The sequence below is a fragment of the Centruroides sculpturatus genome, unplaced genomic scaffold (genome assembly GCF_000671375.1).
Source record: "Centruroides sculpturatus isolate CEXI.00-Female unplaced genomic scaffold, Cexi_2.0 scaffold996, whole genome shotgun sequence".
Classification (NCBI taxonomy): domain Eukaryota; kingdom Metazoa; phylum Arthropoda; class Arachnida; order Scorpiones; family Buthidae; genus Centruroides; species Centruroides sculpturatus.
This window is the reverse complement of record NW_019385236.1, coordinates 306,376-318,813: the sequence shown is the minus strand read 5'-3', so window position 1 is coordinate 318,813 and position 12,438 is coordinate 306,376. Positions and strand designations below refer to the sequence as shown.

Sequence of the window (12,438 nt, the reverse complement as noted above, 5' to 3'; positions counted from 1 at the left end):
ATTCCATTTTATATGAATTCCATGTTGTACGAGTCACTTAGATTTTACAAATACGTGTGCCGGGCTGTGAACGGCTCACGTATTTGTAAAATCTATGTGACTCGTACAACATGGAATTCATATAACACGGAATTATCTACAGTGTTATAGGGGGTCTACTGTAGTTTATTCAAGAATATACAGTAATTATCATTATATTAGCAAATGAGCCCGGCATTGCTCGGGCAAAAAGTAACAATAGCAAGGATTAATTAACCCTTTCCCTCTCCCCCCGGGGAAGAATTTCGAAAAATCCCTTCTTAGTGTACGTTCTCAACTCCTAACCGTTTGGGCTCTGAGCTTATTATTATTCTTATCAACCCATTTCGAATATATATATATAAATTTAAGCACCTTCTTCCATCGATTCGGCACGTCGCGGATTCTTGGTGAATAAAACTCACGCAGTTTTCACTGGAAGAATTCTGCAAGTGTAGTTTTTATCGCGTCAGTATACTGCTTTTTATCTAAGACGTGTATTATGAAGAGATGATAATAGTATAAGATCTGGGACATACGGAAATGAAAAAAAAAAAAAAAAACTCCCAACAGAAATCAAGCAACTTCTGTTAAGTCAATCTTGTTGACATTGTCGTGAATAAAGCGCACAGTGTTCATCTGTGGCTTCTTAGTATAGATAGGATCAGTCAAACGTTGCAGCTGAGCGTAGTAGATTTCGGAAGTTATAGTAATATATCTCTCAATGGACTGGTCCTCGAACCTCACACTAAATACCCAGCATAACCTTGAGCTAATGCATTGACTATTTTAGCACGGCCTGTGCTGTGCTTGACCGCATTTTTAGGTTAACATACAGGTTAACAACCATTTTTCATCTCTCGTAATGATGGTATCGAGCCAAGTATAGGAACGTTTCTTAGAAAGAAGTTTGGTGCACGCCTGCAAAAACCACCAAATTTGACATTTTCGTATACTGTATACAGTTGATCCCTCTATAACACTGTTGATAATTCCGTTTTATATGAATTCCATGTTGTATGGGTCACTTAGATTTTACAAATACGTGAGCCGTTCACAGCCCGGCACACGTATTTGTAAAATCTAAGTGACTCGTACAACATGGAATTCATATAAAATGGAATTATCAACAGTGTTATAGGGGGAGGTCGACTGTATATATTTATATATTATAGTCGAATAACGGCCATTTTTTCAGAAACTTTTTTTTTTAAATAGAAATGCTTAAAAAGAACCTCCGATAATTAAATTTATTCCCGTTTTAATATTTAACAGAATGTGCTCAGCAAATAATCATTAGATAATCACAACAAACCTTATGTTGCCAAGATAATTTTATTAAAAACCAACGTTTTCGGGCTATTCCTTAGGCCATCCTCGGGTAATACCAGATAATTGGAACATCGGCGTTTCAAAAATAGAATACATATATATACAAAAATTCAAATAAATTACCTCCTTTTTGCATTTTCAAAGATTTTCCTTTAATTTTTAGTTAAAATTTTGAAGATGAAATTCTGGAGTAATCTTTCGAAATGGAATTTCACCAACGTCCAATGAATTCAAATAAAATTCGTTACATTCGATTCGAAATTACCCAACTGGAATTCATTTTATTTTGTTTTTTATTCAACAATATTTATTTATTTATTTTAATAATAGAAGTTAATTGCTGTGATTGTTGAAATTCACTAAAGAATATTTTTTTGTTCACTAAACACTGAACATTTTAAGCTAAAACGATCGCCGTTTTAATAATCGGGCTATTATTATGCTATATTTAATAATTATGCCATGACGTAACTGATGGCGGATGGCCGAAGCGTTTAGCCGCTTTTTGGGAACCCAGAATCGTATCCTGCTGAGCGACCCAAGTAATTTTTTGGGGAATGGTCAATTCCGGATGTATAAAGCCACTCCTTACTATACGGCCGCCTCCATTTTATGAATGGCCGAATCCATGATATGCTGAGAAAGCCATCTTAATTAATATCCTCAGAGCGGATAGTATGAAAGAAGGGACGGTATCTAAAAAGCATTTATTAAGTTAGTTCACCTTTACGTAATATCATCGTTTCAGTTTTTTACTCTATCCGCTCTATGAGCATTAAGTGGGCCTTTTAATCGAGCCTGTCGACAGTTCTGAAGGCTCACAATATGACTGATATAGGTGAGGGACGAGGCCCGACATATCCGGGTGGCATCACACGAAAAGTTCACGCAATTTCTTAATCCGTTTGGGTTCGTTCCCGGGTCCTCCAGAGCTATAGGCGGGCACATTAATAGGTGATAGGCACGACTCTATTGTTAAAGGCAAGACTCTAATAATTTGAGATGGAAAGCATATACAGTATTTTAAATAAAATAAATTAAAAATTGTAACCCGGCATTGTAACGATCTCACAATAAATATTTGCTCGTTTTATTTGTATTTTTTAGGTGTTAGTGCTTACCTCAAAGATATCATAATAAATATGATTGCTGGTCATGCTGAAGTATACACTTTAAACATTAAATATAGGTAACCTGGTGGCTGAGATATTTAAACGTTTGGATCATAAGGAAAGAGTTTGTTTGTTAGTATACAGCAATGAAAAATGTGGGCTATGTATCAAGGGGAGAGGGACCTTCCCAGGAGGACTTTCTATGGGAAACTGGCACCTATTCACCTGTTAGAAACGTCATAAAAATCCGGAAAACTCCACATGGCCAGACTGTTGGCCAAGCCCGAACCCACGACCACTACCAGTCTTCAGTGGTTTTATCCACTCGGGCGCTGGTGAGCATATCGAAAGAGACGTGGCTACTTAACATTTTGAGATTCCCAAAAAGACATTAAAAATTGTATTATATTTTCAAAATAATAACATTTAACAGAAGACAAATGTTGTTTTTAATACACAAAGAATGCAACGGAATAAATAATTTATAACAAATGATTTTAGGATCTCGTAACGTTTGACCATGGCCGAAAACCTTGCTGGTCCTCCTGTGAGATCCCGAAGAGAGAGATTTCGGCATAATGTTTTGTGCGGCCGCTAAAAAATACACAGTATATAATTAATTTAAGTTACATTCTATAAATAAATGATACAAAAATTATATCTAGTGAAATTTAAATTCGGTTATTATATAATTTTATCATAAATCATCCATGTTTTTTTTTATCGATTCCTCATCCATTTACGATCATCCCATGCGGGATATTTTACCGATTTACCCGAATCATTCATAATTGACAATCAGAAAAAATATATTAATACAAAAAAAATTTTATTTAATGGTAACTTTACATTCAGAAACTGTTCTAATATCGATAAATATTATTTTATAATTACGAAAATAATTATACGAAACGTAATCGATACGGATGCATCGTAATGTAGCCGTACAACAATACGAGTCTAAAAATAAATTCAAGAGAAAAAAAAACAAATGAGGTAAAACAAAAGAGAAAATATAAACGAATAAATTTTTAAAATTAAAAACACGAAATAATTTTACATAAAAATTAAATTATGTTTAACTTAATTATAATTTATTTTTGTTTTTTATTAATTATTTCTGGCAACAATTAAAAGTTATTCGGTTTGCTTTTGAATCTTATCTGGCAACACTGAATGGCGATTAGGTTTTTGCGTGTACAATGCTTCTCTGTGATGAACATTATAAAAGTTTAATTTTTTCCTGAAATATATAATAAATAACCTTTAATATTTATTATTCAAACCAAATGTAGATTTATCTTTGAGTAAGGATCGCTATGCTCAAGTAAAACACGTGGAATTATTTTAAAATTTGTTTGCAAGTTGGAATCTATAAGTAAGTGTATACAGTGCTATTAAGTTAATGCATTTAATGAAGAATTAAGTTGCATTAGTTAATTACAATTAAGTAGATGATGATGATGATGTAATTAAGAATAAAACACACACTGATCATCATTTTGATTAATATGTATTAAAAGAAGTTGTATATTTTATCAAAAAGTTAAGAGTTTAATAATAAATCTGCACAAAATTTCACTCTCTTCACCAAACTGGACAAGTATAACACAATACACAAGATAAACCTTAAAGTAATTCCAGTATATAACTTCAATACAAGTGAAATGCTGACAAATGCGTCCGCGTTCTGAATTGGAACGCTTCGGCCGTGAATTTGAAATACGTCGAACGTTCCGGTTTATAATGCCCGATAGTCCTTGATGTGGATCCAAGTTCGGATAGATGATGCTTGTATTAAAGTTATTTACCGGGATTTTTAAAGAATTGTCAAGAAAACAACAACTGCACAAGTATACGTGAAGAGAATAACACCTAAACACAAATTTTCAGCAAGTAAATAGGCAAATATTTGTTCCTGAAGAGGGCCAATAAAATTGTGGCCGAAAACATTTGAACATTAAACATTTGTGTATTTATTTGGTGGAAATTTGTGTTTAGGTATTATTCTGTTCAAGAATTGTTGAGTGCTGAAGAATTGTTTAGCATTACCTGAAATGCATACAAAAATAACAATTCAAAGTGATTGATTTTGCTGTGCTTTTCTAATTGCAAATGCTGTACGATAAGTTCTACATTTGTTGAGTTGTGAGATTTTAGAACTACAATAATTGAATAGGACAAGAAGCCTTGAGCACATTTTTTTATTTTGTGTGTTGAATAAATTTGCCGTTACAAATGAAAACAAACAGAGAAAATGAGATATGATTTTATATAAGAGAAATATTTAAGGTTTTGATAATTTTAAAAATATTAACTTTATCATAATGAAGCCTGCACCTGTAATTTCATACAAATAAATAAGCGTGCAAAAATAATATTGAGACTTGAAAAAGATTATGGAAGAAAACAATTTTATCTTATTAAAGGCTTCGTCTTATAAATATAAATGATTGAAACAGAAATAAGTTTACCTTTACTGAAGCCTTTAAAAAGAGATAAAACCTGTAGAGTTTGTACAACAGGGTCTTCAGGGTCTTGTTTTACAAGGGATTTATATTCACAGATCTGTGTTTCCACACATGGCAAATGGTTATGTTAACCCTTGTATGCGAAGGGGTAATTTTTATTATGGAATTTAGTATTTATAGTAAAATTACAAGTAAAATGTTATAAACACATATTAATATTTTTCTGTTTATTGTAAATGGTTACATAAATGTCTAGGCTAGCAGTTCTTAACCTGGGTGTGAGAGAGCATTTCTAGGGGTGCGAGAGAAATTTAAAAAATTAAAAAAAAAATACGAACGAGGCGACCGTGTTCTCTGCAAACCGTGGTATCCAGCAACATGACACCCCCACTTCATTCTCTACCGTCTCACTTCTACACTCTCTACGTCTCTCAGCCCATAGCGCTTGTCATCAGTCGTCAGTACATGCAGTTAATGTAGTCACATTGGGTGCGTTTACTTTTTGCTAGCTTCCAAGCTTGCCGAGCTGACACCTAGCTCAGCCTGATGTCATACTAGCACGCTCGTAAAAGTATACACAGTAATGGACACCGCCATCTTTGAACAAACTCCAAGCTCGTTGTAAATTCTCCGAGCACGCCGAGCGCGCTAGGAATGCTAGCAATGACGTCATGGGTGCGAAAAGAAAGTATACAGGCTGAGCGCGCTAGGGGTGAGATCGGAGCTAAAAGTAAACGCACCCATTGTCACATGCAGTACAGAAACTAGTTGAGACATGTTTACATATCTTGAATACAGCACTTTTGCACATCAAAACAAAAGCCAGAAATTGCTTAAATGCATCTGATGACTTGCACGTGGCTCTTTCAAAAAAAGAGCCTCGTTTTAATAGAATTATTATGAATAAACAACAACAATCTAGCCATTAAAATTTAAGTATTGCTTTTTATGTTATATACAGTAGTAATATATATTGTAAATAAATATGGCATTTGTTTATGCAATAAATGTTTTTTTCTTAAATAAAAAATATACACACATTTTTTAAGGGGGTGCAAGAGCTTATTTTCAGATTCAAGGGCTGCTGACCACTAAAAAGGTTAAGAACTGCTGGTCTAGGCAATCGTCTGGGACCATTGGGGTACAGTACAAATTTACACTGTAATGTTTTATGTAGTCTGTTGACATGAAATTCCTATGTAAAACAAGACCCTGCTGATTATTGTTTTTTCTTTAAGACCAATGTTAACCTTTTATATTTTTACTTTATTAGTGATACTAAGTTCACAAAATAAAACAAAACAATTTATGTCATAAATAGGATATTTGTTGTTACTTAAAAGACAACACAACACAGATTATATTTTTGTCATTTTTTGTTCTGTTTCTTTAACTTTAAATTGCAGTAATAGAAAGGTTGTGGTTGAAGTTTTCATTTCTAAAATGTAAACATTGAACGCTGAGCGCCGCCATCTTGTAAGCCTACAAGTTTGACAATGGCATTTGGAACGTCGAGCATGATTCCAATAATGCTCTAAATGCCATTGTCAAACTTCTAGGCTTACAAGATGGCAGCGTTCAATGTTCATGTTTTAGAGATGAAAACATCGACTGCAACCTCTCTATTATTCATTATTTTATGCAGAGTTTTAATGTTTTTTTTATAGATTTGGTTTTGTCTTGATCTTCAAATGACCTTCATTATAGATAAGACAAAAACAAATCTATTCATTACTATTGTTTATTATTAGGATTGATATTACAATAATTCACATAACAAACTGATTATTATAGTTTTCTTTCTGTTTAAGAAGTATCAGTTTCATTTGAATTGCTGTAATATTAAAAAATTCATGACTAAATTTTAAAAAATACTTTAGTTATCAAATTAAAAAAACATTAGTATTTTTAGAATTCTCTTAAAAACATCAATGTTTTAATTAGTTGATGAGCACAAATTAGAGAAATTAATTTTTATATTAATAAATTACAGTTTTTTGAACAGTAAAATTTTAAATTGAAATATCATAGAAACAGTAGACATGTCCAGAACTTTAAATAAAAATCATGTAGACAAAAAATAACCATATTGAAAAGATATATAATGCAAGTTACTAAATTTATCTGATGTTTTCATATTCAACTTTAAATAAAATATTTTTTTATAGTCTAAATTACACATTTAAAATTAATTAAACTAAAAAGCTTGATTTTTTTTAATACAAAATTACATTTAAAATATGTTATAAGTTTGCAAATCTGAAACAAACTACCGTATTTTGACGAGTATAAGTCACACTTTTTTTACTACTTTTTGGGGCTCAAAATCATGATGCGTCTTATACTTGACAGGTAACCATTTTTACAGTGAAATTATTTACAGTAGTGGGTCACTCTAGGGACCAACCTGTGCAGTGGTCCATTAAGCAGATGGTCTCTCAGTACCTCAACCGAATGGCTAGAGTGTCTAGATTTTCAGAGTGGCGACACACGAGTCATCGCCGCTATGTTCTGTTGACTGTCATCACGTGGCCTCTGAGTTTACATTAAGAAATGACGATTATTTCAGTTTAATAAAAGTATTGATTCATCCATCTGTCATATTCTTGAATAAAAAAATGAATAAAATATATCTTTAGACAATCCCATTAAAACAGTGTTATTCTAAATTTTTTGTCTCAAAATAGGGGTGCGTCTTATACTTGACAGCGACTTATACTCGTCAAAATATGGTATTTTATTATTAAGTTGATTCTGAAACCTTAAAGTTAAAAACAAATCTTAATTGCTAATAACATGCTGAGCTGTGATATTTAAGTTTCTGGATTTATTTTTTAGATCAAATGTCTAATGATCATTTTAATCAATCACTGTTCTAATGACCTGTTTTCGTTAGAACAGTGACTGTTAGACATTTGATCTAAAAATCATATTGAAGGAAAATTATAATTGATCGAAACAATTTGTAATATAATAATAATTCAATTATTCTAGAAATTTATTATATTTTTCTACTTTTATTTCGATCATTAGACTGGTTTTTTTATTTTTACATTAAACGAAAAAAACTATTTGATTAGGCCCACATGAATGGCATATATGATAGAAATTGAGAAATTTCTATTTGCTAGAACTTAAAAATGACCAGTTGTACTGATAAATATTAATTGATCTGTTTGATCTTGTTATAATATGTATTTCTGGATTGTTTTAAGCAATAGATTGATCACTCTGTCAGTTAAACTTAATCGTTGATTAAAAGCAGAAAAATAAAATTTATTTACTAATTTTTGTTTGATCATGACATTTCTAAATTGATACAGTCAACAATCTTATCTTCATATCTGTAATCCTTGGGACCAGACACTTAAACATCAACCAAAACCGAATATTATCAGGCTAGAAAATAGTATTATAAGTATTATAGCCGTTACTAGCCCAATAATATTCGGCTTTGGTTGATGTATAGCTTTAAACGTATCGGGTGTAGTAAGGATGTTTGATTAGTTATATAGACCTTCTTTTTGGAATTCATATTTCAGAATGGCAGTACTGTATTTACCTACTGTATAGTTGCATCTATAAAAGTAAGGATTCCCTATGGTTTCACTAATTACCGACATGACCAACATGGGATGTTCAAGCCTTTGTGTTTTGATAACAAACCATTTTTGACGTATTTTGTTTCTAGATATTCATTTCTTACAAAAAATGGCACTCTCCTGTATGTCGAAAAATCACCCAAAATAAATAAAATATCCATGAGCAGCAGAGAAACGTGTAACTTGTAAATGACCATTATTGTGTAGACTCATGACTCTCCATGCTAAGTTGGGTTTTTGCTTAGTTTAACTAAATGACTAAATGAAATATACTTTTTGACTCTTCAAGGATATATTTTATGCAGTTAACTTATCGAAAGCTCAACTTATAATAAACTTGTGTTCTCTATAGTGAAAATTTAGAATATATAGTAGGAAAAATCTATTTATCTTACATATTTCTGATGGTAAATTGCTTAAGGTAGCTATAATTAAAATGGTAATTATTTGCCAACTGATTTATACCATTAACTTTTTGAAAATTAATCCATTATTCTATCTGCTAAACCAACAATTTGACAACTTCTGATGAATTTGATTATTTATGTAAAGGAAAAATTGAATGCATATAATTACCAACTTCATCTCTCAGAAATGTCCAATAACAACGTATGTTACAAATTTAGAATAATTTTTAAATTTTTTTCTAAATTAATAATTACAAACATAAATAGATATTAAATAGAAAAACTAGTTTATGTAGTGTGTATTTTAAAACCGAACTGTCTGACAAGTGAGATTGGACTGGTTTCTTACAGTTTGACAGTTTGATTCCATTGCTGAGGATTGTCATTTTTTTCTAATTTAGATGGTTTGACTTTAAAATTTTTTTTTGTAATGATTTAACTACATTATTTCTATAATTGTTTTTCATATTTACAGCTTGTTTTTGAATAATTTGATTAAGCAAAATATAATCTGAATGATCAACTTTTCAAATGTTAGTTTAACAAAATAATAATTCAATCTATAAATGTCTGTAAGCTCAGTAATTATATTAAAACTAAACAAAATCTAAATTAGATTAAGTAATTGTCTTGTAATTGTACCCATGAGTAACCAGTATGGTTATATCTAAATTAATAGTTCTGATGGTTATATCTAAATTAATAGTTCTGGAAGTAAATATCAGGAAGAGGTTTGGGTAGCATAATTGGCATGGTATGCGGTTTCTAAGTTACAGAGCCTTGCAACTTATTAATGATCTAAATAATCAACTAATTTACAGAAATATGTATTTAATATTTTTTAGTGAGGTAAAAAATAGTGTTGAATCTAGGATTTTTGCATATATTGAAACTATTAAGTATTGTTTTAGATGCAACAAACACAAAGTTCACTCTAAATTCAGCACCAGAATAAGATCCTATCTTCCCTGAACCTGACATGTGCAGGTAGCCATGTCAAGCGAAACTGACTTTGTCGAAATGACATTCGATCTCATTGAATTCCACGCACTTTGTTCTGAAGCATTCCTAAGCTAGTTGACCTGAGGAAGAACTGCGAGATAGTTCAGAAACGTTTGTCACTTGCTGTATATTTCTTATACACGTTACGTGTCGGTAACAGGTTTAGGGAAGAGATGCAACAAACATATAACACACTCAAAAACCAAAATAATCCTGCAAAATTTTAATGAAAAGTTAATGTTATTGACTACTTTGAGCAGTCATTATCAAGTTAACAAATGTTTTCAAAGGAACAGCAATTCAAACGTAAGAATTTAAAAGGTTAGAACAAGTATCCAATTGGACTGTCACAATGATGTTCACTGCCCTGCCAATCAGATGCTCGTTTTAACATTTAAATTTTTATATTTGAATTGCTGTTTCTTGTAATACATTTGTTAAAATAATTTTTTGTTTTTAATTTGTAAAAAGATCTCCAGGATAAAATATATAGGTAAAGATTAAAACACATTATATGACCTTTGTGTACAATTGTTGCCTACATTGATTTCTTATATATTCTGTTACGTTCTTATAATGTTTTAGATTTCACTTAAAATGAAATATATTAAAATAAATGCCTATGAGATTTTAAAATTTATCAAATATACAAATTTCTAATTAGATTTTTAGGCTATATGTATTACTTAATGTGGTAACTAATTAAACAAACTAAGAAATTTGGCTTAAAAGTAGACAGGCTTAAATGTAATAATTAGGCACAGGCTAAATCTGTGTCTAATTATTACATTTAATATAAGATGGCAGTCTAACTGCATATCTTTTAGCCATATTTCTTAGTTTGCTTAATTAGTTACTAGCCTCAGTATAGCCTGGAAAATCTGGCAGTTTAGAATTAATATATTGAAAATTTGGCTTCAGTTATTAATTAGTTTTTACAAATCTCTAAACTGATTTTTATGCATTAATTTGTATAATATGACTAAAAAAATTGACAGAACGGAAGACGATTTAGTTTCTTTATGTCCAGTCACCAGGAACAAAACGGTCTCTCTTTGCTGAGATGACCTTTTATTAGAGGCTACATCTCTGCAAAATTATGTAAAACAGTTAAAACATTTACTGATGATGAGCCAATTAAAAAAACATTGAAGAAACTTGAATAAAAATAATATGACTATTCCATTATTCATAGTAAAAGACTAGTGTTGTCAGTTGGTTGGGTTTTTTTAGTGTATTCCTGTTTGATAAATACAAATGACACTTAGACGATACCTTATAAAATGCTTTATTTTCATCTATAAAGTTATTTTTTATTTTAATATTTATGAAAGTTGTTCCAATTTTGATTCATAATTCTGAAAATTGAGATCGAATACATAATTTATTATATATAAATTTTAAAATCAGTTGCAATAGTGTCATTCCCTATTTCTCAATCAAATTAACTGTGACACTATTACAGGTCAGGCCCATTCATAATGAGTGAAATTGTCTAATTTGTCTGTCTTGGATTGATAATGAATCCAAAGCGTAAGCACAATCAGTCAAAAAATACAATTGAGTTTGAGTCAAATTATAATATGATGTGAATGTTAATTTAATTTTGTTTTTCGAGATAATAATAATCGAACCTGAAATATGATATGCACTCATTTTTATGAATCAAATTCAAAAAGATTTTTTACAAGTGAAATCAATAAATTTGCGGAACATCGGGAGAAGGTAATTGCGAATGTTGACTGAACGAATATATTTTGTTTCTAAAACATTTTCCAAAATATTGCAAAAACTTTCTGTTTTTAACTCGGTAATTGCAATAAAAATTATTTTTAAAAAACAAAATGAAAAAGTATCATTACTCAACGTTTACGTGTTTCGGGTAAAAGTCAGATTACTTTCTTACATATTTAAAAACAGTCAAAAACTAATGTTTAAAATATGACAAACGGGTTTTGCAAAAAGAAAAACATGCACACTCGTGACAGACCTTTCTAGGCAGTTAGCAGAACCAGAGCCATTTACATTAGAGATGCCACGAATATTCGGCTACTATTCGGTATTCGGCCTATTCGGCTACTTTTTTTAATATTCGGTATTCGGCCGAATAGTACGCAACATTCGGCCGAATACCAAATCATGAAAAAAAAAACCGCACATATTACTCAAAAACGTATTTATTTTAATCATAAATTATTACATTTAATACTTAAAATCTATCAGTGGTAAGTTGTAATGAATGAAAACAATTTTTTCAGCATTTGTTGATAGCAAACGATTGCGCTTTTCCTCATAAACTATACCTGCTTCTGAAAATAGCCTCTCACTATATACACTACTGCTGGGAGACGATAGATAAATCTTAGCGAATTCTGTCAGGCTTGGATACTGTTTTGCGTTTGCTGACCACCACTTGTAAAGGTCTGCCGTCCGATCTAGGCGAACAGTTTTCATATAAAGTGATACAGTGATATTTTTTAGTAATAATTAGTAA

The 12,438-nt window shown here is 31.0% G+C and overlaps 2 protein-coding genes across 2 annotated transcripts in view; one reads left to right on the top strand and one right to left on the bottom strand.

The window, feature by feature from the left end:
- LOC111636536 (septin-7-like) overlaps positions 1 to 1,644 on the bottom strand; it is a 5,236-nt gene extending 3,592 nt beyond the window's left edge. The window contains exon 1 of the mRNA XM_023381817.1: positions 1,474 to 1,644. Coding sequence (XP_023237585.1) covers positions 1,474 to 1,486 — 13 coding nt within the window. The 5' untranslated portion in view covers positions 1,487 to 1,644. The remainder of the gene's footprint in view (positions 1 to 1,473) is intronic.
- Positions 1,645 to 3,614: 1,970 nt separating this feature from the next.
- LOC111636535 (protein BLOM7-like) overlaps positions 3,615 to 12,438 on the top strand; it is a 42,637-nt gene continuing 33,813 nt past the window's right edge. The window contains exon 1 of the mRNA XM_023381816.1: positions 3,615 to 3,840. The gene's annotated coding sequence lies outside the window, so the exon portion shown is untranslated. The remainder of the gene's footprint in view (positions 3,841 to 12,438) is intronic.